Source organism: Leiobunum rupestre, chromosome 8 (genome assembly GCF_980474605.1).
Source record: "Leiobunum rupestre chromosome 8, qqLeiRupe1.1.hap1, whole genome shotgun sequence".
Taxonomy (NCBI): Eukaryota; Metazoa; Arthropoda; class Arachnida; order Opiliones; family Sclerosomatidae; genus Leiobunum; species Leiobunum rupestre.
The window spans coordinates 16,370,799-16,398,334 of NC_143391.1; the positions used below are offsets into that span (position 1 = coordinate 16,370,799).

General features: G+C 37.9%; 2 protein-coding genes across 3 annotated transcripts; one reads left to right on the plus strand and one right to left on the minus strand.

Moving 5' to 3' along the window:
* The first annotated feature begins 2,425 nt into the window (after window positions 1-2,425).
* On the plus strand, window positions 2,426-4,646 carry Caf1-55 (chromatin assembly factor 1 p55 subunit). 2 transcript variants are annotated; one of them, XM_090155244.1, is made up of 11 exons: window positions 2,426-2,594; window positions 2,665-2,794; window positions 2,860-2,910; window positions 3,021-3,127; window positions 3,197-3,425; window positions 3,484-3,544; window positions 3,604-3,764; window positions 3,825-3,951; window positions 4,023-4,235; window positions 4,313-4,423; window positions 4,481-4,646. In XM_090155244.1, exons 1-11 carry the CDS (start codon window positions 2,576-2,578, stop codon window positions 4,547-4,549), a joined length of 1,278 nt encoding a protein of 425 aa, XP_090011370.1. In that variant the 5' UTR covers window positions 2,426-2,575; the 3' UTR covers window positions 4,550-4,646. The 2 variants fall into 2 exon arrangements, with proteins under 2 accessions (XP_090011370.1, XP_090011371.1); XM_090155245.1 differs by having other exon boundaries at window positions 3,033-3,127.
* Window positions 4,647-4,652: 6 nt separating this feature from the next.
* Window positions 4,653-6,454, minus strand: hd (humpty dumpty). The gene is made up of 2 exons (XM_090155243.1): window positions 6,402-6,454; window positions 4,653-6,324 (listed from the first exon to the last, which is right to left on the minus strand). The coding sequence occupies exon 2, from the start codon at window positions 6,309-6,311 to the stop codon at window positions 4,671-4,673; it is 1,641 nt and encodes a 546-aa protein (XP_090011369.1). The 5' UTR covers window positions 6,312-6,324; window positions 6,402-6,454; the 3' UTR covers window positions 4,653-4,670.
* Window positions 6,455-27,536: the final 21,082 nt, after the last annotated feature.

Consider the following 27,536-nt stretch of genomic DNA (forward strand, 5'->3'; position numbering starts at 1 on the left):
TAATTAATATCTTTGAGTGGTAACATAATTAAAAAAATGATAAAATCAGAAATTGATTATTCTGGTGGATACTACTCTGTAATTGCAGACGAGTCGAGAGATAAAGGTGGATTAGAGCAATTGAGTGTATGCGTCAGATACACTGCTAATGGGGCCGTTAAAGAAATTTAGGTTCATTGGATTTTTAGACCTACACTCATTTGACGCCAAATCAATTTCTTCTGGTATAATTAAAATTTTTGAAGAAAGTGGACTTCGCATTAACAACTGCGTTTCTCAAAGTTATGATGGTGTGAGTGTTATGTCAGAAAATATAAGTGGTGTAAACATACAAATTCAAACCGCTGTTGGTGGCCCTTGTCCCGACATACACTGTTACGCTCATCGTTTGAATTTAGTTTTAATAGATTGCTGTTCGAAGTTAGGGCCCGTTAGAGAACTTCTTGGACTTCTACAAGCAATTTACAACTTTCAGTGCAACTCAGTACTTAGATCCGAGTTTTCTGTTTAGAATCACAAAGTGCTCTCAATTACAAAGATGCACTGAAAATGCCCCAGAAAAGGGATTAACTAAGTACTTCAGAAATAGATTGGATGCCGTATTATTAGGTTTAGACCATATTATTGAAAATGGTAAATCGGAAGAGTCGGCGGAGTGTAGAGGGTTAGAAAACTTTCAAAACTTGGTACTGTTAATTGCTTTAGATGAGGTTTTAGGAACAACAAATGGTCTTTCGGAATATTTACAAAACTCCAAATTGGCATATTCACGAGCCGCTGCTTTGTGCAAAGCTACAGTGAGTTAGTGAACTTAGAGAAATGAGAACTGATACTAAATTTACTGAAATATGGGACGAAGCTTCCAAGCTTGCCAAAACAGTAAATGTTTCAATAACAGATCCAAAGAGTGAATTAGTAAGAAATTGAAAGAGTTCATAGTTTACGATAGCTTAGAAAACATGAACGTGAGCCAAAAATTAAAAAGTACATCGAGATTTTGGATAAATGAATAGGAGGTTGACCGATAACTCTTTTGTATTAAATTAATTATTGGTGTCTGATTCTCAGAGTTTCCAATTTTTAAACGAGGCTGATGTTATAAATTTTTTTAATATTTTTGAGAGATTTGAATTCAATACTAGATCCAATAAAGGTGGAATAAAAGTTGTTAAACGCCTTATGACAACCGAAAACGTTGTATCAACTCAAGACTGCCACAACAGTATTTTGGACATCAACGATGGCTATCCAGAGATTGTGAAGTATTTTAATGTAATTCAGTGTATCCCGGTTTCCATCGCGGCATGCGAGAGGAGTTTTAGCAATCTTAACAGAATAAAAACAAACACACGAACGACAATGCGAGAAAATCGTCTTTCAAATTTGTCTTTGTTATCTCTTAATAGATATCTAACCAATATTTGAAAGATAATCCCATGAAAGTTGTTGATGAGTTTTCTAAACAGAACAGAAGAACCGCTTTTTTTAAATAAATAACTTAATTGGTCTCACTTAGCACATTCAACAATTTTATAAATTTAACATTTAGTTTTTAGAATAATATGTGGTTGGGGGCCCACTTTTAATATTCTAGTCTACCTCGAAAAAAATCCTGGATACGCCACTGCATGATGGACCTCGTAGTTTCCAATGGAAAAAATGATGGACCTCGTAGTTTTTCATAGAAAAACATGATGAACCTCGTAGTTTCCAATGAAAGACCAGATGGATCATGGACCTCGTGGTTTTCAATGAAAAACATGATGGACCTCATAGTTTCCAATGGAAAACATGATTGACCTGATGGTTTTCAATAGAAAACATGATGGACCTCATGGTTTTCAATGAAAAACATGGTGGACAACAACGAGAGCCTTTAAAGGGCAACGCAAGCTCTGTGGCAAAAAAAAGCAACGTGCTTTTTAACCCCCTACACTCCCACTCGGTACTGGCGAGACCACGCAGAGTTTACTGTAAATTTCGCAAACTGCATACATATTCACACAAATGCCAACTCAATTGCGTTGTCCTTTAAAGGGGCTCCAAAGTTCGGTGGCAAAAAAAAAGAAAATTGAGCATGCTTTTCGTCGAGAAAAATCGAAAAATCAATACACTGCTCCAGCCCCTCACTCGGCCTTGGCAGAGGCGGGCAAAGTCAACCGCAAATTTCGCACTTTACTGACTTTACACACATTTTGACACCGAACTTTGGAGCCCCTTTAAACAGCGGAGATGTTGCCGACATTTTGTGCGAATAAATCCAAAAGGGGAAGGAAATTGAAACAGAGAGAAAAACAAAAAGTTGTGAACGATGTGTATTTTGTGATTTTTAGCCCAGCAGTTTGAAGAGAAAACGGTGTGTGTTTGTGAACCGTGTGTATTTTGTGCTTTTTAGTCAAGGCCTTGATTTCTTTCCTGAAATTCCCAGCTTCCCGCCATTATCCTTTTTTTCCCGCCCGAGTACGGGATAAGCGTCTTTTCTCTATAGTTCCATTGTTCTTGCGAACGTAACGCTAAACGATATAATTAAATTATAGTACTTTAAAATATTCAAAGTTTTCTCCAGACAACCATAATGTCCGATAAAGACGCGGGTAACAATTTGAAATAAATTTTTAATTTTGTAATTTAATTAAGCCTTACTCTAAACCTGGTAATTTTTAGTGGAAGAGCGTGTAATAAACGAGGAATATAAAATATGGAAGAAAAATACACCTTTTCTATACGATCTGGTTATGACACATGCGTTGGAGTGGCCAAGTTTGACAGCTCAATGGCTTCCTGATGTTACCCGGTTAGTTAAGAGAATAAACTATTTTTATCAATACAAGAGTCTTACTAATTTTTTAATTGTTTTAGACCGGAGGGTAAAGATTATTCTATACATAGATTAATATTAGGGACTCATACGTGAGTATTTCTTACAGTTGAAAAACTAATTCAGAAATTGATCATTTAGTTGAATAAGATTTTTTGGCCGCCTCCAATTTATATTTTCACTCGGTCTTTCTTGTATTTGGGTCCCCCTCCAGTTCGGACGAGCAAAACCATCTGCTGATTGCCAGCGTTCAGCTGCCGAGCGAGGACGCTCAGTTTGATGCCTCTCATTATGACAGTGAAAAAGGAGGTGAACTAAACTGATCTTAATATTGCAAAATAATTCCTGTTACCAATGGGATGCATTCTTGTTCTTCAGAGTTTGGTGGTTTTGGATCAGTCAGTGGCAAAATTGAAATTGAAATAAAAATAAATCACGAGGGAGAAGTCAATAGAGCCCGTTTTATGCCTCAAAATCCATGTATCATAGCTACAAAAACCCCTTCCAGTGATGTCCTTATCTTTGACTATACGAAACATCCCTCAAAACCTGACCCCAGTGGAGATTGCAGTCCAGATTTAAGATTGCGAGGGCACCAGAAAGAAGGGTCTGTATTTCAAGAAATTAAATTTTAATTAGCTTTTCTAAATATCTTAAAATTGCAGGTATGGACTTTCGTGGAACCCTAATTTAAATGGGCATTTACTGAGTGCATCAGATGATCATGTAAATAAACTATTACTGGATCGAGGGGATTTGCTACATGTATCTATTTTTTTTTATAGACAATTTGTTTATGGGATATTAATGCCACTCCAAAAGACAACAAAGTTGTAGATGCCAAAACAATATTTACTGGTCATACTGCTGTCGTTGAAGATGTTGCTTGGCACTTGCTTCATGAAAGTCTATTTGGATCTGTTGCTGATGATCAAAAATTAATGATGCAAGTTGAAATAAGAAAAGTGGCTCGAAACGTAATATAATGACTGAATTTCTCCTTTAGTTGGGACACAAGGTCAACCAATACCAGCAAGCCTAGCCACACAGTCGATGCTCACACTGCAGAAGTTAACTGTTTATCATTTAACCCATATAGCGAATTCATTCTAGCCACTGGCTCGGCTGATAAAGTAATAAACCACTTCCATTTACGATACTTTTTTTTTCTTCCAATTTTCGTAAGAAAACTTTACTTTTACAGACAGTTGCACTTTGGGACCTAAGGAATTTGAAACTAAAGCTGCATTCTTTTGAATCTCATAAAGATGAAATTTTCCAAGTTCAGTGGTCCCCTCATAATGAAACTATTCTAGCTTCTAGCGGAACGGACAGGCGGCTTCATGTTTGGGACCTTTCCAAAATTGGGGAAGAGCAATCAGCCGAAGATGCGGAGGATGGACCCCCTGAGCTCTTGGTATAGCCAAAGATAAATTGACCTTTATTAAAGAATTATGCTTGTAAGGTATAAAATATTATCTTTTTCATAATTAGTTTATTCATGGTGGACATACTGCCAAAATCAGCGACTTTTCTTGGAATCCTAATGAGCCGTGGGTAATCTGTTCTGTATCTGAAGATAATATAATGCAAGTTTGGCAAATGGTATGGTTTGGTGTATAGTTACCTTTTTCCAAGGATAATGTTTACTTTCCTTTCAAGGCTGAAAATATATATAATGACGAGGAACCTGAAACACCAGCTTCTGAACTAGAAGCATCTACATCTTGAATTTTTGTTTTAATGAATATATTACTTGTAAATGAAGTTATCATTTTTTTAAGAATTGTACTGTAGAAATCACTTTTTCAATAAATCATGAGAAGTTATTTCACAAGAAAACATTTTTTATTTAAATACATTGGTCAGCCTTACAAAGGAACAAATTACGTTCCATAGTGATTTCAGAAAATACAAAATTGTCACAAGTTAGCGTTTCGCAAGCTTTTTCTAAGAAAGCTTTGCTTATACCACTGTCTTTCAGGTTCTCAATGGCAAAAGCTGATGGTACAAAAGAAGTTTCTCGGGTCTGTACTTTACTAAAGCTCATAGTAGGTTTATAAGTCGCCAACATAGATGTGTAGTTACCATTTTGTGTAGTGCTAAAAAGAGCGCACAGACCTTGTACAACATTGGGCATAATAGGACCCGATATCTCTATACAGTGCATATCACTCTTTCTGTGTTTGACCCATCCTTGTTTGACTTTTAAAGACTTCAAGGTACCCCCATTGAACGCGCAAGGCGAGATCAAAGTTGGAGGAATACCTGCCATGACTCCAGTTGCTGATACGGATAAGCGGGTGCGCAAAAGAAAGTTGAACAACGCATGAACATCATCACCTTTCACAAACACCACTGTTTGAGAGCTGGATAATTTCTTTTTGACTTGGTCTATTTTTCTTCTCTTGGGGTTCAGGGATGGGAAATCATCTTGACTAAGGCCTAAGCTTTCCAAAATAGTTTGTGGTTCATCATCTTCATTATTGAGGTTATCAGATTCATTCAAAGAAGCAGCGTTATCATCTTCACTCAGGGATGAATTCGAAGTATCATTACTATCAGAAAAATTAGGAAGTAAGGGCATCATAAAATTAATAGATTCATTTTTCAGAGCTTGTCTGAAACCACTTGACGTTGGAGTTATTAAAGCGTGAGTGTCAGTTGATCCAGCAATCCCCGCTGCTCTAAAAAGTACAGTAAATGTAGGGGCACACATGTAGAAATACGGGCATTGACGAACTTTCAAAAGTTGAAATAGCGAACGAAAGCTGTCACCCCATTCATTGCGGAGAGTTTCTTGAAGATCAGGACGGTTTAAAAAAAGGGAAGTAGACATTTTCTTTTCTATTTGATCCGATTCTAATCGAGGGAAAAGGCTAATCCAAGGCAAAGAAGGGTGCATCCACGTAAGGCAATGATGATGGAACTTGGAGTTAGCACTTGTGTCAATTCGGCATTCTTGATGATCAGTTGAATGAATACATCTAGCAAATCCAGTAACACCACTGGCTTCTTCGGATGTTTTCAATACACCTTTCCATGGAAATGGCTTTGGAGAAGCAAATCTAATTTTGCTTTTTAAACTCCAGTCAACAGGTAGAGTTGAGTGGGTTCCCTTAATTGGTGATTCTTCAACTTTTTTCGAACTGAAATTAGTGGAATCTATATTTGCACTCTCATCAAATAGTGAGAATGTATCTGTATTTGTTTGATAATCTGTAGAATTGTGACCAAATGAATGATCCGAATCATTAGCTTTCAAACTCTTGAGTTCTGTTTCAGGGGTGCTTATTCGAAACGGATTAAATGCAACTTTTTTCTGGGCATTTTTTAAATTATCCTCAAGAAAAACATTGGGATCAACTTGTTGTAAAACCGCTGGATTAGAAACTCTATTAACTTTTCTCTTTAATCCTAATATTTGAGCTGGTCTTATCCATTTTGGAGAAGTTGTAGTAGCAAAGTTTAATGTCTGTTTCTCTGGACTCATGGTGCGTTTTCAACTAAAATTTAAAAATTTCGTAAATAAGCAACAAATTCGTAAAATCAAGGTCCACTTTGACAATACACTGCTCATTACCAAAGTGGGCCGTGCTAAAATGAATTTATTGGGTATCCAATGGATAAAGAACCTTTGGTCTATGGATCACTAACTAATAAAAGGTTCTTTGTTTTACATGTATGATTGTATGAACCAAGGCTTAAGATAAGTTTAACTTGTATATCCACACAAAGATAATCTAGACTACGTACCGTGAGAACCATAGAAATCTAATAGGTAACTAGAATGCTGCCGTGGCAAATGGACCAAACGCCGTGGCAGACGATAGCCAGATTTCAGCCAATCAGAGCTCAAAGAGTGGTTCTGCCAAGAATTTAATGTCACCAGAGAGAATGACGTCACCTATCCTTGGCGGAACCACTCTACGGCCTCTCATTGGCTGAAGATTCAAGGCGAACTGGCGTAAAGCTCGGCCGTAGGCGGCAGTATTCTAGTTACCTATGAGATTTCTATGGTGAGAACCTTGGTGAGAAATAAGGCACTATCACAGGCCAATCGCCAGTTTAAAAATTAGCTGGGCCAGACCAAAGATAATATAACTACGTACCCTAGATTCGAAATCTCGGCGTTTCTCGATAGCCCGTTTTCTCGTGAGGCTTTTACCAGAGAGTTCGCGCTGGATGCAGAGTTGCCAAATAAAATTTACGTCCTGCAGCCCAAAAGGAAATAAAACAAGCCCAAAAAAACGCCCACTGTTTAAAATGTTTTTCAAAATAAAGCCCAACTTCTCGCCCATAATTTATAGAAATTTTTTATCTAGTAGCGTGAAGTTTGTTCAAATAAGTTTTTTTTTAATATTTTGACTCAAAACTCCATATTTTTCCAAGAAACGGTTTTCCCCTTAAGTGGTCAATGGATTCTGATAGCCATTGAGTTGGGAATATTAATCTAGAGATCCAATCAAATCTGCTCCCCGCGAAACAAGTTTTTGAAAATGACGAGTAAACGTTATCATATGACCCGTGGCGCCATCCAATATTTTTGTATTAAAAATATTTTTGCCGGAAAACGCATCTTATTGAACGAACCATTGAGAGATAGACGGCGCCACCGGTAGAATGATAAAGTTTTCTCGTCATTTGGGAGCAGATTGAAACGGCAGTATTCTTAATTTTTTTTAAACTTGTTTCGCGAAATACTGAAATCCGACGTTTTGATTGGACTTCTAGATTAATATTCCCAACTCAATGGTGATAGCTCGACGATAAAGGCTTTCAGTGAAATTTCCCGTTCTCAACTTCATCGCCCAGTCTCCCTTTTAACTCTTAATCCGTTTTTGACGGAGTTGAGGTTTTAGTCACACATAATTTTTACCCCCTGAAGGGCCTGGACTTCTATCACTTCTGTGATGCCTCTTTCGCTTCGTTTTCCATTCAACTTTTCCCTCATTTTAACCATTCTTTCGTGGAAAGTGGAAACGGTCGAAACCATGAAAACAAGCCCAAAAATCCGCCTCACGCCCAAGCCATTTTTTCCCGCGTATTGCTTTAAAAATGAGCCCAATTGGGCGAGAAAATAGCCCAACTGGCAACTCTGGCTGGATGTCGGAAAAATAGGGCTCCATAGCAGGGTGAGAAATAAGGAATTTCAATAGATAACCCAAAATTATATTACTCACCTTCAGTTTTCTTTCGTTTAGAAATTTTTTGTAGAGCTACAGGCATGATCCATTATTGTTTTAAAACAATATAACGCAAAATATCTGGTATCTTGAAAGTAAAGTCAAAAACCACGGCGCAATTTCCACTAAAACTTTATAACTAGATGTCGGTAGCCCTGCCAGTAGCGGCTCTATGGCAGGCTTGGAAATAAGGTTTATTTCTAAACTGCTCTATTTGGCCAGTGACTCCCAACTCTTGAATTATTTAAGTGGTCACGTAGATCAGTTGGTTAATAATACGGTAGATAATTTTGAATTAATAAACTGGACACTGGACCAGTGAACCCCTAGCTTTTGAATAAAAAAACTGGTCCGAGCAATTAATAAACTGGTCTTTGACCCAGTGACCACCACTTATTTCCAAGCCTGCTCTATGCAGGCAGTTTTTTCCAACTTCCGCCGGGAACTCAGTAAGAGCCTGCATTAAGTGCAAGGAGCTTGATTTCCAATCTAGGGTACGTAGTTATATTATCTTTGACCAGACCAGGTTTATAGAGAAATTTGTAGGGGCGAGACTGGCCAGTTTAAAAATTAAATGCTTGGGGTGTTAGTGGCTCTGGTGACCATTTAATTAATTCAAAGTTTTTTCCCTTAAAGATTTATAGTTCTTTATTTAACACTCCAAAATTTTGAAATACCCATAATAACTAACCTACTAAGCCTATGCCCTAGCACATATTTTCAAGAGTAGATAATTTGACCATAAATTATGAAAGCCTGATTTTGAAGGTTAAAAATAGTAGGTGGCCAGTGGCCAGTTTTTTAATTAAACTACCTAGGCTCTACTGGCCACGGGTCCAGTTTTAAAAAAATCCTTATTTCTCAGCCTGATGCACAGCCAGCTTTGATGACGCGCTATTATACTCGTATACCATAGAAATCTTACAACATAGAATGATTCCGTATAAATACAAAATGGGCCAATTACATTTTCGGAGGTTTCGTCATTATCAGCCAATCATGATTCAAAGAGTGACTACGGCAACGACTCGTTGCCATCTAGTTTGAGTTACTGAAAATAATAATTCGATTTTAAGCTGAAAACTATTCATGAGTTCTGAACCGTTCAACCAGTCCCCATGCGCACTATTCGGCAAAAAAAATTCTAGAACTACCCAAATGCAAACTATTCGCAGACAAGAACCTCTTGTTGAACCGTTCGGAACCGTTCTAAATGGTACCTGCTCAAGAGCAAGTACTGGCCGGAACTCAAGGTTGAAGTCTCTAAAATTCGTCTGCACATCGGGCTGCGTACGTCAAATCGTACGAATCACAACTATTCGTCCAAAAGTTCTGAACTATCTAGAACTTTTGCGTGACGTCACAGCTTAGTCCTAAGCCGTTCTCTTAACGGTTCAGAACTCACGAATAGTTTTCAGCTTTAGATTACATCACCTTAAGAACCCGCATTTGATTGGCCCACGTCAATCGAATCACGGCCCCCTGCACGTGCTCACGTGATCGAGTTTAATGTAGTTTTTAAACATGGTAGACGTTTCTTTACTCGTAAAGATTTTTCTCTTATATGCAAACGTTTTGGATAACTATTGCGTTGTTTGTTGTTATGGCTCCTCGATGTTTCATTTCCACGGTAATGTGTCGTTGTACAGGTAAAAGTTTGGGTTTCCTTAAGCCTCGGGGCAATTTGAAATGTTAACAAACGGCGGGCTTTCAAATTGATGATTTGGTAAAAGTTACTTCAGGAAGTTCAGTGAGCTTAATGGAACAACAACTCAGGACTATAATTACTGCAATATCCGTTTTTTTTTTTACTTTTTATTTAACATTGTAAATATCGGTCTTCGTTGAGTACTATCTCTTATGTTGTTTAACAGTGGAATGTTGAATTTAAGCAGAGTGCGAGACATTTATCTTGACTAAGCTTCTAAGAAAAAAAGCATATTATTAAATAGAAGGTCAAGTTTTGAAAAATAAGACAATTATCAGTATGATTGTTAATTTGTTGCTGTTTAATTCAATGACTGTCGTCAATTCGTCATAAGTGTCATTCTTTAGTGTAATGTATTATTTTTGGGATATAATTACTCTTTCATAAGGTTTTTGTTTATCTAAGTTTCTACAAACATAATAATAAATATAATATTACTTACTTTAAATGTGAAATAACCTTTAAATACAAAGGTTAATACTAAGGACCTTCAGTCACTGCTTCTCATAAAACTGCCTTTGACATTGCCTGATATTTTAAAATTTAGGCCTATGTCAGGCCTAGGCTTAAATATTTTCAAAGCGAACCTAAACGAAATCTTATTTATCTTCCTCACAATGGCATTTAAATATTCCTTATAACAAGTAAATATGAAAACAAAACTAAAAGTTCAAAAAATCTTAACACTAAATAAAAATCCAAAAACGTTGAAGTGGTTCATGTGAAAAATTCCAGCAAAAACCTATGGGAATTCAGCGAGCTTGGATCGGATGGATCCTGTAAAAATCGTCTGAGCTTCTACTATTTTTAACCGCCATGTTATGGCGCTAGCGGCTTGCCGTAGTCAATGAATGGCCGCTGATTGGCTGAAACTTAAGCAAAGACTATATAATCATTAGTCGTTGCTACAAAATGACTTGGCGTCAGGTTCTCCCGTAGACTGGAGCATTCTAGGTAGGAGTATAAGATTTCTATGTCGTAGACATGATATGAAATAAAATATACCTCCGATTTTACACGGAGAGCGTGTAGAGAGCTGCAACGGAGCGGAAATAATTCTGTTTCCGCGGACTCCGTTCCGTTCCGCGGCGCTGGAACGGAATCGGAGCTAAATTATAAGAAAGTAGATGAACGGAATGGAATCGGAGCAAATTTCCGAAAATTTGTTGTAACGGAACGGGATCGGAGCAAATTTCTGAAAAATCGTTGTAACGGAACGGGATCGGAGTAAAATTCCGAAAAATCGTTGTAACGGAACGGGATCGGAGTAAAATTTTTAAAAACCTTTGTAATGGAACGGGATTGGAGCAAATTTCCGAAAAAAACGTCGTATATTGAAGCATGGACACTGTTTTCATTTCTCTCTTGGCTGCTGATTGGATCTCCCACTTTTCCAGACAGTGAGATCATAATCCCCCTTCTTCACCGACTCGTGGGAAACATAACTGCAACTGAAGCCTTTTTATCTACGACTACGTTGCGTACATCAATGCGCAGAATCGCAAAACTTACAAAGGATGTTTAGCGAAAAGAGGGAATAAATAGGCGGGGTGACCCGGCTTGTGGTAAAGTTTTAGTTTTACATTCAATTCAATAGAAATAATAATTGTTTCTGTAAATTTCTGTATTCAGGAAAATAAAATAATTTTTCCTCATTTTTCAAGACTATAGACTCTTAAACGCGCCTTCCCAATCGACCGCCATTACCTTACAGTCTAAGGGGAGGGTGATGACAAAACTGGTTTTGGGGGGATGAAATTTCTGCGGTAGAGGGCTGGCTCGTTGGTTGTCTGTACAATAATGGCGGCGCCCAGTTTCTAAAAAGAGGGAAAGCAAAATATAAAACGGGAGCGAAAACAGAGCATAAATATTAAGTAATATAGACGATTAATGAAACTGAGCGGAACACGAACGGAAATAATATCGGAGAAACAAACGGAGCGGAAACGGACAGAAAATATTGACGATAACTGAAACGGAGAGGAAACGGACCGAAATGATAGGCGACAAACAAAACGGAGCGGAAACGGACGGAAATATTGGGCTAGAAATAAACCGGAGTGCAAACGGACGGAAATATTGGGCTAGAAATAAACCGGAGCGCAAACGAACGGAAATAACGGACGAGAAACAAAGCGGACCGGAAACGGACGGAAATAATAAGCGAGAAACTAAACGGACGGAAACAACGGACGACAAACAAAGCGGACCGGAAACGGATATATGTACCATACCGGGAAATAAAACGGAGTGGAAACGGTAAATTTCGTGAAATCCAAAGTTTCCACATACTATAATTAAATAATATGTTAAAATTTCACTGTTTAAATAGTATGAAGCGCTCTTCTACGAATTCTTGTCTATCACACGTTTAAAGAAGAGAAAAAAATCGCCATTTTGGTAAATGGCGACCTAAATTATAAAAAAGTCGAGTGAAAAAAGCTATATTTTAACATAACGAGTAATACTTTAGAACGTATAGTATAGTTATCTACCATATTATTATTGAGAAGTATATTAGCCTTAAAAAAACGTAACATAATTTTAGTTTATAATTATAATTGCAATTTTATATTAATACATAATAACTATAAGTATGACACATCCTATTCTCCCAATGCTTCGTTAGTTAATGATAGTCTGTCTCGGCAATTACCATTCATCCTATGGACGAACAGATTTTTGCAAATTAAATCGGGACAAATTTTAAACATTACCCTGGTGTTTGAAGGAAGTGCTTTGGCTGGTATACAATACGTAGGTGTCATTTTTTCGACGAATTTGCAGTTTCTAATCCACCGATTACGCAATCACCCCGCGACAGATCATCATTAATATCATTAACCGACGTCGTTCAGTGATACTTATGATTATTATGTTAATTATGATATTATATTAAATCATATATTTTATTCAGTTGAGTGGAAATCAGCTTATTTTAATAACAAGTTTTTAACAATAAAAATATTTTGGTACAAACTAGAGCAGTACAATTAGAATAATCACGTGGCGAATTGAACTAGCGACGAAATAGAACTTAATCGGCGATGATTAGGTTCCATGTCGCCACTAGTTCATTCCCCACCTAAGTAATTATCCCAATATAAGAGTCTCTAATAAGGGTACAAACTGGGCACTTACAAGGAGAGTCCCCGATGTGTTAATTGCCGATTTTGTTCAAATAAGTCGGGCGTATATAATCAAAGATAATGTAGACCTATCTCAGATATGAAATTTCCCAAAAGGAGACGTTGCACTTCCCTTTCGATTTGCCATGGAAGCTGAAAATGTTTTGACCACTTAGAACAAAAAATCTCCATTTTAAAAAGCATGGAATGTTTTCGGTTTTACCTACGAAAATTTAAAAATAAAATAAAATCACGAAATAGGTAATTTCGACCAGGTTTAGGTAAATTGGAACATTTTGGGTAAATTTTAACATTTTTGGGTTAAAGTTGTAAATATTTTTGGGTAAAATAAGGAAAAAATCTCATTTCTGTTTTAAGTGGTCAAAAACATTTTCGGTTGCCATGGCAAAACCAATGGATAGTGCACCGTTTCATTTTGGGATATTTCAATTTTCATATTGGTCTACATTACGCCCGACTTTGAACAAAATCAGAAAAAACACTTCGGGTACTCTCCTTTATGAAAATTAAATCTGGGGATCTAAATGGCGGAACTAACTTTCGTAAGTTATTATATTGTTTTCAAGAAATTGCAGTCCATTTTCACTTGAAATGGGGGTGTTAGTAGTTTAGATTATTATTACTGTGTTAATGTATTTCAAGCAGAAATACAGAAAATGGGAAATAGAGTAGTATCAGTGTGACGTCTCCCATACTTTTCACACGTTCCTAAAATTCTATAACATTCTGAGATTATGTACGCTAGGTTAGGTAGAATCCGACTCCTTGAAAATAAGAGCTGGCCTGTAGTCGTTTATTCACTTCATTGCATCGAGTCTTAAGTTTTTTAAACATTTCTGCTCATTTTGTTCTTTGAAATCGAATTTGGAATTTTTTTGGATATAATTTAGCTTTACCGAAGCACGTCAACAAAAAATAAAAGCAGATGAGGAATCAGAACTTTTTGCAGGTAAGCTAGACGGCGAAATGAAATGCGCCCAACGGGGCCAAACCCGAGGCCAAACCGAGGGGCAGTTCACTCCTTCGTAGAGGTCAGAAGTAATCAAGGTTAAAAATTTAATTGGATTAAATTTAATACAGCCAAAGTTACAGACATTAAATTTAATCGGATTAAATTCAATACAGCCAAAGCTACAGACATCAAATTTAATCAGATTTAATCAACCAAGAGTGCAGATTTAATCATGGGAGTGAACTGCCCCTCGGGCCAAACCTAAAAACTACGAATTTTCAACGGAATCTTTTTTCTAAATTATGAAAAAGTTTGGGGCTTTCCTAATCGAAGAGCGATGCTATTCATTTTAGAGAAAGAGAACAATTGTAAAATACGCTAAGATCCCCTGATACTACATAAACACTCTTTGCTTTAAGGGCGTATCAAAATATTTTTATTATTAAAAATAAAATATACCATTTAATATATAATATCATAACTAACATAATAACCATTATTATGAAACTGAAAGACGTCGGTTAATGTTATTAATGGTGGTCTGTTGTGGGGTGATTGCGTAATCGGAGGATTCCTAACCGGAAATTGGTCTAAAGATTATTTTTACGGCTGTAATACGAGCCAAAGCATGTTTGGGCAAGGTTTGGGTCTCAAATTCGAACAAAACTACCTTCAGAAACAAAAATAAAGTTTAAAATGTGTTCCGATTCAACTCGCGGAGAGTTGTCAGTCCTTAGGATGCAAGTGACCTTCTTAGTTTCTTACACGAGACTCTTCCACCGCACGATGTTTTCTTCTTAATGGGAGATTTTAACCTACATGTTGACTGGTTGAATCCGTCGCTTTGTTCAGCCCAGGGGCAAATTTTTTGCGATACTGTGTTTGGCCTCGAACTTCAACAGACGGTATAACAAATCCCACACGCGGAAATAACTTCCTTGACTTGGTTTTCATAAATGACGAACGTTTCCCCACTGAGATTCACACTAGAGACAGCCTACCAGGCTGTGATCACTTTGCGGTTGCAGGAAGCCTGAACTTACCTCGGTATTTTGTTCAGAGAATTCATTGAACTATTCTCAATTACAAAGATCGGTCTAAAAATGATCTGGCAGGCACTTTCTACTACGCTCCTTGGGACATTGTTTTTTCTTCAAGTGATATTGATGTGACTTGGGAACTTTGGCTTGATCTCTTTTGGGAATGAGTTAGGGACAATGTTTCGAGTATAACCATTCATGGAAATAAGCGTCCGCCCTGGATTACGACTGGTCTTGTTCACGCGAGCCACGTGAAGAATTCTCTTTTTAGGAAAGCCAAATGGTTGGGAAGAGATTTTGATTGGAAGAAGTATCGGTATTTTAACAACACTTTGAGAACTAATACTAGAGGTGCATATGATATATTTGTGTCAAATTTGCACGATACCATTGCTACTTATCCTACGCGGTTTTGGAGTTTCGTCCGCTCAAAGTCCCAACTCCCTCCACCGTCTTCGTTTAAAGTAAAGAATGGGCAAATATCATGTCCTTTGGCCATAGCTAAGGCCTTTGGTGAATTCTTCTACCGAAGCTTTAGCACGTCAGACACTGCCTTAACTCTACCATCCGTTTCGACACCAGAAAAAACGCCTTGAAACGTTTGAAGAATGGATCGGCCTGTGGGCCGGATGGTATTACATCCTAGGCTTCTTAAATTGATGCCTCCTGCCATAATTGACCCGATGGTGAAAATGTTTAAGTTATCACTATCGATGTTTTCTCTGCCTTCTGGTTGGAAGCTTGCTAATGTTGTGCCGGTCTTCAAAGGGTCGGGCAAGCGCAACGATCTTTCAAATTATCGACCTATATCACTCACGTCTGTCGTTGGAAAATTACTGGAATCGATTGATTACGAGAAGCTGAATAAGTTCTTGGAAGACAGTTTCTTAATACCTACCTCGCAGTATGGATTTCGAAGGGTCGCTCTTGCACGCACCAGCTTCTGAAGTCTTTCCACGAGTGGTCTTCCTTTCTCGATGAGCGTAACCCAACTGACATTCACGTGGTGTCGTTTGACTGGTCAAAAGCGTTGTCTCCGTTTGCCACAAGCGGCTTATTTTTAAACTTCAAAGAATCGGGATCACTGGTGAGGTATTGCTTTGAACCACTGGTTTTACGCCTGCATCTACCACATTCTTTCGTTCGATGTGCTTGAATCCTTATCTCAATAAGGATATTGCAGCACTGGAACGCATACAGCGTAATTTCCCGAGTTACTACCTTAAGTAGCCTCGGTCTTATTTGCCTGGTCATATTCCTTATAGCCAACGCTTACGAAATCTTCACCTTTGGCCACTCTCCGTTCGTAGAAGTGTTTCGGATATGGTCACACTCTTGAAAATTTCCAAGTCACCGACCTTTAATACAGATGACAAAATGACATTATGCACCCGGAAGACCTGCCCTACGTATAATCTAAAGTTTGCTAGATGCTTGGCTTTAGAAAATTCCTTCTTCTTCAGAAGTGCACGGACTTGGAATCTTTTGCCAGCTGACATCCGGTAGAATGCCACTTCTCTTTCAATTCAACATTTTCGGTCTTTGGTCTTGGAGTTCTTCTTTTCGGATTGGCTTCTTCAAAATTCTTAATTTATTTATTTATAATTTAATTTATATCTGGTATAATTTATATTGTGTATTTGTTTTTAAATTATTTATTTTAATTGTTTGTACTGTTTTGGTAACCACCCTGTATAGGCTTTGCCTCTGTGGTTGCCTGCAAACTTTGTGTTGCGAAATAAATATTATTATTATTATTATTATTAATGATTTATATGGTCATTGCCGAGACAGACTATCATAAAGAAATTTATCATTAGGAGAATAGGAAGTGTCATACTTAAAGTATTATGTTACTTATGGTATTACTCAGTATGTAAATATGTAGCTTTTTTATAACTTTGGTCGTCATTTTCCAAAATGGCGAATTTTTTACTCTTCTTTAAACGTGTGATAGAAGAGCGTTTCGTACTATTAGTAATAGATTTATTCACTTTAAGCACTTAAACAATTAAGTTACATAGAATGTTTATGGTGAACCAAAATAAAATAAAAGAAATTAGCACAAGGTTGCCAGGTAATCAGCAAGTGAAGCACCAGGGGGAACTGATGCTGCGTTCCCTCTTTGAACCGCAATAGCAATTCTTTGCGTGAGAAATTCCACTGATCGCGGCTCGCCGGTAACCTCACGAATTCGACGCCCGATTTAAACATCGCAATTTTACAAAATCTTTAATTGTAATATGTGGAAACAATATCGATTTACCCGGTTTCAATGCATGTTTGACAGCTTCCGGTTTGCTGTATTACGCAAAGACGCAAAGGGGTGAACTTAGAGTTCCTGGATCAGGGGGCCCCGAAAGATCCCACGTCAATACGCTAGTTCAAAAAAACATTAAGCTTATTTAAATTGAATAACAGTTTTACCCCATGCTTTTTCAAAATGAAAAAAAACCAATAACTTTGAAACTATATTGATTCTATTTTTCATATTTATAGTATAAACGAAATATGAAATACTCTTTCGAAAAACACTAAAAAACGAAGATAAAATACGTGAAAAAGTAGATTAATCCATAATTAAAAGGGATAATAAAGCTAAATCCTAAACAAATTTGAAGAAATTAAAAAACTTACTAATAACTCGTACCAATAGGTCTTCGAGCAAAAAACGCGAAACTCGGATCAAATAGATCTTCAAGTAATAAACTAAATTAAAAATAAATAAAATAGCCAGAAATTCCAAAGGTAGACCGGTTTCGTTCTATTTGGAACTCATCAGTACCGTGCGGGAAATCTGGCTGGCGACTGTCAAATCTAAAGGAGAAATTATTATTTATTTTTAATTTAGTTTATTACTCGAAGATCTATTTGATCCGAGTTTCGCGTTTTTTGCTCGAAGACCTATTGGTACGAGTTATTAGTAAGTTTTTTAATTTCTTCAAATTTGTTTAGGATTTAGCTTTATTATCCCTTTTAATTATGGACTAATCTACTTTTTCACGTATTTTATCATCCTTCTCACAGTCCATAGGTGGTTTCTTCTAACTAAAAAACGAATTCGAGTAAGTCGAAATACGGTACCGCGTAGCCTCTATTTCGTTTTACGGTGATCTATAGAGGTAAAACCGTACCAAAACGACTACCTTGTAACCTTACATAACCAATCTCTTATCCACTCTGTGACTACGTGTCAGGCCGCTCAGCAGAGAGGTAGTAGCCCCACCCTTTTCCCAGCATTAAACAAATTTGAATAGTCGAACTATAATTTGGATAATCATGGTCCAGTTGTTTCTTCCTTTAAGTGGGTGCTATGGCATTTTTTTTTGGTTTTAGTTACGTTGTGACTTGTCACGTATGGAAATCAGGAACGTATGTAATTAAGTGCTTCGTCATAGACGAGGGGTAAGACACTCTGTGAACTCGGTGTACACTGCCGTACCTTTGACTGTGCTAAATGGAACTCGCGAACTCTTGAAAATATGTACCTTTAACAGTGCTAAATGCACGAACTCGGTGTACAGATTATATGAGACTGTCTTACCCCTCGGTCTTATAGAGGGGTAGGGTGAAAAGTTAGGTTTTTGCCTAGTCAAATAGAAAAAGGTTGGTTTTTGGGCTTGTTGGGTTTATATTAACGAGATCGTTTGATGGAATAAACTAACTTGTTTATTGTTTATTTTCTATTTAGGTCCAAGCATTTACAAAAATATATTCTATCCGTTGAGCCGCCAAAACATGGTCTGGGGAATTGCCCGGTTCGCTTCGGTAATGTCTTTTACACCTGGCGGAATATATATAACTCCCGGCGCCAATTCCAATAATTCCCCCAACAATATTTTCCCCTTTTTTTGTTTTGAACAATATTGCATATTTACATGTCCAATATAATCTTCGGTTTCCGAGCTCGCGACGAGCGGCGGATAGTCGGGTCATTTAACTGTGGATCAATAGGTGATTGGGTGTTCGTAGTGGGAAAATACTGGAAATCCAAACGCTGCGGAATGGCACTAGTAGCTGCCGCAGGGGGTAGTGGATGACGTGAAAGCGTTGAAGGTTGTGCCGCGCACAATGGGGGTGAGGAACGCTGCGGTGGTTTGGCATGAGTTATGGTAATTGAGCCAGATGCTGTGTGTCGAGGAATAGCGGTAAAAGGTGGTGCCTATCATGTCTGGAAACCGTTAGAAAACGAAGGTATTAGTGTGGTCATTTGATGATGATCGGTATGTGGCAATGATGATGCGTGCGACGCTATAGGTGTAGTAACTGTCTCGTTAGGAGAAATTCTGTTGAAACGAATCTGATTCCGATGACGTGTGTGGGTACCCGTTGCGCACTGAATTGCATACATCATATTACCAATGGTTCGTGTTATCCTGCCAGGGATCCATGCGGGACCGCCACGTGTGTAGTCACGGATGTAGACTCCGTCATCTGAGGAGTCCAATAGTGGTCGGGGAAGATCTGTGCTGCTATAACCCTTGGTGCCGGTAATGCGAGAAGGATGGAATGTATCCAAACGCGTTAAAATGGACTGGTTGAGCATTAACTCAGCTGGTGAAGGGCCCGAGTGTAGTGGGGTGCGACGGTAATTTATAACACGTTCAGGGTGGTAAGGTGGGGTGGTAATGTGGTGAATACCGTGGCGCTTAGTGAATTCGGCAAATTCTTGACTAGAAAAGCATGTAGCATTATCTGTCACTAGTACGGGTATGATGCGGATGTGACTGCGTGAGAGGTAGTTGAGGGCGTGATATCGACTTCGATCCATTTGGAATAAGAGTCGATGGTAATTAATAGATAAAGGCCAGTAATTGGTCCGGCGAAATCCATATGCACCCGTCGCCACGGTGCGCTTTCCGGTATCCAAGCGTGATATTGACTAGGAGGAGATGGTGCGTTGCTGTTGCAGGTGTGACAAGTCTGTGACATGCGATCAATGTCTGCGTTAATTGAAGGCCACCATATCTTGGAGCGGGCTAATTCTTTCATCGAACGTGCCCCCTGGTGAGTGCTATGTAGTTCTTCGAGGATGGAACATTGTAAAGTCTGTGGTACAATAACCTTGTTAGATATCAAAATGATTCCCTTGAGAGTAGATATGTCCGGAAGGCGATTGTAGAATTGTTTTAAAGAGGGCAGGTTCGTGGCACTGCGTGGCCAACCCTCAATGGTATAACGTAGAACCTTTGATAAGATAGGATCGTTGGCGGTGTGTTCAGCCATTTTTGAGATATCAATAGCACAGTTATCATCCTGTCTGAGTAACAACACCATTTCGGTGGGTAGTGGCGGGTCGTTGACTGGTCCTGGTAAGGGCAGCTTGCTCAAAGCGTCCGCGTTGCAATGTAAAGAACCCTTTTTGTATTATATGGTGTACTCATATCCTGATAGTGTTAGAGCCCAACGCTGCAAACGAGCGGCCGCTGTGACTGGAACCGGCTTGTCTTCCGAGAAAATAGTGACCAAAGGCTTGTGGTCTGTGATGAGTATAAACTTCTTGCCAATTAAATAATTACGGAAACGCGTGACCCCGAATATAATGGCCAAAACTTCTCGTTCTATTTGGCTATAGTTTTTCTCTGCAGGCGATAGTGTACGGGAAGCAAATGATATGGGATGTTCAGTTCCGTTGATATTGTGCGATATTACGGCCCCCAGGCCCACAGGTGACGCGTCACACGCCAAAATGACCTCTCTGGCAGTGTCAAAGTAGACCAACATGTTCGAGGAGATAAGGGCCTGTTTGGCTTTAGCGAAGGTTTCGGTGTGCAGCGATGTCCATTGCCAATTGTTGCCTTTATGCAATAAGTCATATAAAGGAGATAGTAGCGTTGATGACTCCCGAATAAATTTGGAATAGTAATTGAACAGACCTAAAAATGATCTCAATTCGTCGATAGAACCCGGAATAGGGGCCTCTTGAATGGCCTTTAACTTGCTTTGCTGAGGGTGTAAACCATGTTTGTCCAACCGATAACCCAGGAAGTCAATTTCTGTCTGTAGAAACTGGCATTTAGATTTGTTCAATTTGAGGTTCACGTCAGTAAATTTGAAAAGTAAACGTTCTAGTTTGTCCAATACATCATCTTCCGATGAGCCGCCCAGTAATATGTCGTCCTGAAAAGGAATGCAGTTGCGGTGATCCTGTAGCAAGGTTTCCATGTATCTCTGAAAAATGGCAGAGGCAGACGAAATTCCGAAAGGCATTCTTGTGTACTCGAAAAGGCCCTTGGAGGTACTTATGACTACGAGTTTTCGAGAAGATTCATCGAGCTCCAGCTGGTTGTATGCGTTTTTCATGTCCAGACGCGCAAACATTTTACATCCGGCTAATTTTGCAAATATGGCTTCAGTCGTTGGTAAAGGAAACTTTTCGGTGTCTACAATTTTGTTGGTAGTGATCTTGAAATCGCCACAGATCCGCACCGAACCATCCCCTTTAAGTATGGGAACTATTGGCGCGGCAAAATCGGCACATGGAATTGGTGTAATTATTCCTTCCCTCTGCAGGCGGAGTAACTCCGTTTCAACTTTCTCCTTCAAATGATATGGTAAGGTCCTGGACTTGTGAAATTTAGGAGGAGTGGTGTGTGTCCGTATCAGGAATTTCACTTTAATATCTTTGATGTGGCCCAAGCCACTGTCAAATGGTTGCGGATAGCGTTTCAGAATGTCTTGCAAACGAGCATGCGCCATGTCCATATGTAAAACTCGGTCAGATAGTTGAGGCAATATATTAAATGAGGAAAAAATCCAAGTGCGACCCAATAAATTGGGGCCTGGACCCTCGTAAAAACATACCGGCAATTCCAATGTAATTCCTCGGTATGTAACAGTTACCATTGCTGTACCTTTAATGGGTACCGAGTGGCCTGAGAAGGAACGTAAAATCAAAGGTGACAGCTGCAATTGTCCTTGTAGTCGTAGTTGGTTCTGGTGTGAATCAGAAATTAAGGTTTGTGCAGAACCCGTGTCCATTTCAAAGGTTAAAGGTGTGTTGTTGACCGTGCAATTGATGTTTATAGGCGGTGGTGCATCGGAAAGTCCCCTGAGGTGGAACAATTCATATTCAAGATGTGCGGAATTAGCGTATTGGTCGTTTATGTCAAATTCCGGCTGTGTTGAAGATTCATCAATGTAATTGGTACGTCGATTCGAGAAATCTGTACTATGGTTGTTTGATGCTGAGGCGTCTTGGTTCCAGGTAGAATTAAAACGTCCTCCCCGTTCATAGTTGCGCAGTGCAGTTTGAAATTGGCCCCTAGATTGTCCCCTATGAAAATTGCCCGAACGTTGTACGGATCTCCCCCTCTGAAAATTTGCGGCTTTTTTCTTGCAGGCACGGGCCAAATGGCCCTTTATACTGCAATAATGACATACGTCATTTATGTATGGACATTCCCATTCAGGATGTTGCATGTCGTTACATCGCAAACAGGCCTTTTGTTGTTGTTGGGTACTTCCAGTGTTTGCTCGGGTAACTTGTCTAGAATCCATACGCGTTGGTGTTTGATACGAAACATTTGATAATTTGTTCACTGAAGAATTGGTTTGAGTGGGTGGATGTGGAGTATTGGTTTGTTGTCGAATCGTCTGGGCTTCTTTGTCAACAATTTCAATGGACTGTGAGATTTGGATACATTTGGCTAAATCTAAAGTGCGCTCAGATAATAACTTCTTCTGGATGGTGTCATGGTTGATGCCCAGCACCATGCGGTCTGCATGGAGTCTAATGTCGTCCCAAAATTACAAAATTCTGCCTTTCGCCGTAGGTCAGCTACAAAAACTGCAACGGATTCATCATTGGTGCGGTTTCGTGAATAAAACTGATACCTAGCTGCAACCTCGTGTGGCACTGGTTCAAAATGCTCCTTCAACAAAATATTTAATTCGTCGTATGACTTGTCTTCCGGTTTGTCTGGCGATGTTAAGCTCCTAAGCAAGGCGTATGCCTGAGCCCCCACATACATGAGCATCATAGCTCTTTTCTTATTGGTGATAGCATTGATAGCTGCGGCATTGGCAACAATGTTGGTGTTAGGATCAATGATAGGTGCCGGCTCTATAATGTCATGTGCCAGAAAAAATTGTGCCAAACGTTCAGAATATAAGGACCAATGTTCAGTGGTGGAATCAAAGGGTGGAAAATGTCCAAACAATGCAGCCATTCTTCGCTTGATAACTTGATAAACTTGATTATTCCAAAGAGACAAACTTGATACTTGATAAATGTGATTATTTAAATGAGACAAACTTATTAACTTGACGCACTTGATTATTCGAATGATAAAAACTTGCTTATTTGATGAAAGAAACTTGATAACTGGATGTACAAAATGTGGTATTTGTTTTTGGAGATGGTGTATGTGTTACGTTGTAGACAAAAGAAATCCGTTCAGGTAAGCCTTGGCTTAACATGCTGCGTTTGGTTTCATAGACATGTATATAACATATTATGCGGATAAAGAATACCGTTTATGAAGATCCCATCTCCGTCGCCATTGTTGGGTTTATATTAACGAGATCGTTTGATGGAATAAACTAACTTGTTTATTGTTTATTTTCTATTTAGGTCCAAGCATTTACAAAAATATATTCTATCCGTTGAGCCGCCAAAACATGGTCTGGGGAATTGCCCGGTTCGCTTCGGTAATGTCTTTTACCCCTGGCGGAATATATATAACTCCCGGCGCCAATTCCAATAATTCCCCCAACAGGGCTCAAACAGAGGAGCATGCAGTGGTATAGCCAGATGGGTGGGCCAAGGGGCAAGTCCACCTCCCCCAAAACGTATGGCTTTTTTTTGTTTCCCATTGTGTGCTCCCTCCGAAATCAAATCCTGGTTACTGTGCTGGGCTTTAATCAGGGAGAATGTCACTCAGAATTCAATTCCGCTATTTCGTTCTTGAGTATCGGAATTCTTTTTTGGCATTTGGCTTCCGCAAAATTCTTAATTTCTTATGTTAAATTTAATTTTTTTTAAAATTTGGTTTTATCTATTTAAACCTTTTTTGTAGAGCTTTCAAATATTTATCTAATTTTTAATGGAATCTAACCACCACGTATAGGCTTCTGTGGTTGCCTGCAGAGTTTTATTTTGCGAAATATTATTATTATTAAAGCAACAAACCTTTCTAGCTTGAATATTTTTTAGATATAGACGCGTCATCAGTCATGATATTTTAAAATTACTGTGCAATAACACATTAATTGGTATAAACTAGATAGTAACAAATTTGCAAATAGCATTTTTTTTTAATGTAGGTCTATTAATTAATTAAGCAAAAACGTATTAAATGGTTTTTCCAAATGAATTTCAATGATTTTCTCGAAATGGACTTTCGGTCCTTGATGCGTTTTCGCTAATTAAGGCAGTGGTGACGTCCCTATACTGAAAACGTCAAAGGCTACAAAATAATACGTAACGCAAGTAAAATTTTTGTAATCATATTGTGAGTATAAAAATATATGATAAAATAACAATGTTCTAAATTATTATTTGAAATAATGGTCAAATCTTTTTTCATGGAAATTTAAATTACTGATTAAAAGAGATTACTGTGATTAAAAAACAATGAAACTGGAGAAGATCACACGTGTAATTTATTATTCGGAGACGTTTCGAGCCGTGGCCCTTTATCAATCCATTTTTTTAAACCTAAATTAATATAAATTTAAAAAACACGAGATTTTAAAGCATGTCGCGTGAGGCGCATGTGTGACAAAAAAGAAAGAAAGAACGTGAAACAAAACAGATACCAAATGGAATAAATACTATACAATAAAAATATAATTTTAAACATTAAGTAGACCCCAGTTAGTTATTTCTGAACAGCCTCTATCTAAATTTAAAGTAAGCCTACCCTTTTTTCGAATAAATATGCCTTCTAAGAATTTTCCCAAATATTCTTCGCAATAACATTTGTCACAGTTCTTTATACAAATTTTATGTTCTTTAATTCTATCGGTAATTGAACGTTTGGTTTCTCCAATGTATACATTAGAACACGAGCAGGGAATTTCATAAATTACACCTCGTAAATTTTCTTCGGAAATTTTTGGTTTTAATTTTGAAAGTTGTTTTTCTAATGTGATAGTGGTTTTCGAAACTAGGTTTATACCAAATAGTTTTAAAATACGTTTTAATTTTTCCGTCGTGTTCTTCATGTATGGGAGAACCGATGTTTTTAATTTTTCAGAATCAACTGGTTTTAAATATTGAACTATATTTTGATTCAGAATAGAAGTCACCAAATTTTTAGGATAGTCCGAGCTTGTTCATTGATTATAAAAAAATAGTTATAATTTGTTTATCTAAAATGGGATTATCAGATATTTTCTCAATGTGGCTTTTTAGACCATTTATCACTGATGTTTTCACCTGGTGAGGATGATTGGAATTGAAATTTAGACACGTTTTTGAATGAGTGGGTTTTTGGTACATCGTGAAACAGCCATTTTGTTTTTTCTCAATATTAATATCTAAAAACGATAATCAACCAGAGTTTTCTAATTCTAAAGTAAATTTAATTTTCGAATTAATATTATTAATAGATTGGTGAAAAACGTCTAAATTTTGTCTATTGCCTGACCACACAAAGAAAATGTCGTTCATGAAACGTCTTCCAAATTCTCAACAAATAAATTGGCAATGATCGGGGATTATCGGGGTGATTATTAGACTGAGTTGATATGGGACACAGGGCCGTGCAAACGGGGGGAAAGGGGGGGGGCAAAATCCGCATTGCCCCGTTGAAAAGGGCCCTAAAGCTGAAGGTGCCCACGGGAAAAGTTCCAGGGGGGGGGGGGGGGGGCAAATGGAAGCCCCACGAAAGCTCGGCACGGCCCTGATGTGACAAGATTTAATCTTAAAATACGAATAATCATTAATGATAATTTTCAAGGATAGGTAATTTATCAGTTGAACTCGGGTGATGTTATTTCACCAGTACATATTTACATAAGTTTATAATATTTTACATAAGTCTGTCACTTCCTATGTTTTACATGCAAAACTTTTACTGAGAGCTAAATACGATAGCGGGGCGATTTTCGTATCATGATGACGTCACTCTTACGAGACGTTAGTAAAATATTTTCCAAAGTGACATACTTATTGAAAAATATTATAGACGTATGATATTTATAATACCTGAGTTTCAAATATATAACTAGATACAGCCATAGGTGCCATAACTACAATAAGTAGGACACTTTCCATTGCTTTAATGCTAATTTCCTTACAGAACCTTTTTGCGACAAAGATACTCTCTTGAAGTTACCGTCCTTGGTGAATAATTTTCTTTAAGAATATAAGCCTAATATCGGAGAGCACGTTCTGGAGTCGCGAGGAACTTTGCCTTTGTTTTGAAGCCCGCGTGCCAAAAAACATATTTGGGCTCGTTCCGACGAATTGTATTTTTTATTTTATCAATTAAGTGTAATATTCCGCCGATCTATCGGAAACCAGATATTATGGCTTAGGCGGAAGTCTCGCGTGTTTTAGACAATAGGGGGCTCTGTGCTGATAAAACATCTGCGCAGTAGCTATGAAAATCAGTTCCGTTGTAAATCTCGTTAATTGTCATACTTACTGTTCTTATGTTACTTATGATATGGCCTATTGAATCTTTCCATTATTTCCGTTAATTATAGTCCTTTTTATCATCATTTATTTGAAATCTCCTATTCATTTCCGCAAGAGAGCTTTACAACGAAAACAAACTTCACTATTGAGTTGAGAATACTGCCGTGCAAAGCACAAAAGCATTAACGACCAAAACCAAAATATGGAGAAAACCCGCAAAATTCAAACTTTCTTTGCCTTAAGATACCCCAACTTACTTCTTTCAAGTTTATATAGTAGACTTGGATTTTTCAACTCAAATTATATTCTGGTTCTAAAAAATTTACAGGCCAAACGATATTTCAGAAATATCATTAAAACCATGTCTTAAAACGCGAAGAAAATGCGTTTTGATTTGACTTTTAAAGAAAATAAACACATTAATGCGTTTTTGGTTTGAAAATAATGCAAAAACCTAAAATAATGCGTTTTGCAACAAGTCATTTCTCTAAGAACAAAAATTTTAAATTCGAAAATTAGTTCAAAATTGAATTTAACGTATGAAATAAGGAGAAATAAAACCAAAATCTGTAAATCGAAAATTTGGTCGTTAATGCTTTGTGCTTTGCACGGCAGAATAATAATTAGCATTTCCGTACCCAAAAAACTACTATTCGAAGTTATGGGAATTTAAAGTTATGGGAATGCGAAGTTATGGGAATTTTGTATTCGGGGTTTTGGTTCGAAGATATGAGAATTCTACGTAATGGGAATTCTGAGTTATGGGAATTCGGCGATATGGGAATTTATGGGAATTTTGTATTCGGAGTTGTGATTTTCGAAATTATGAGTCGTTCCCGACCATAGATATAGGAAACGTATATAAAGGTCTAGATAAAATATTTCAAAGGGAGTGAATACGGAGGTGACAGCTAGCAGAAACGCGTAATTTCTGCAGGCTATCCTTATAAGGCGCTATCTATCGGTAAGAAAGCTCGTGCTATCGTCGCGAGAGCCATTGTCTCCTGCTTAAAAATTATACTAAAAGTCACCAACAGATGGTGTCTAAAGGTCAAGGACTTAGTACTAAAATGCTAAGAGAGCTCGCGCTCTT

Coding starts and splice junctions, on each gene's coding strand:
- Caf1-55 (XM_090155244.1), top strand. Junction 4,236..4,312: donor ATGGACCCCCTGAGCTCTTG/GTATAGCCAAAG, acceptor TTTCATAATTAG/TTTATTCATGGTGGACATAC. Junction 4,424..4,480: donor TAATGCAAGTTTGGCAAATG/GTATGGTTTGGT, acceptor TTTCCTTTCAAG/GCTGAAAATATATATAATGA.
- hd (XM_090155243.1), bottom strand. CDS start 6,311: ATGAGTCCAGAGAAACAGACATTAAACTTTGCTACTACAACTTCTCCA.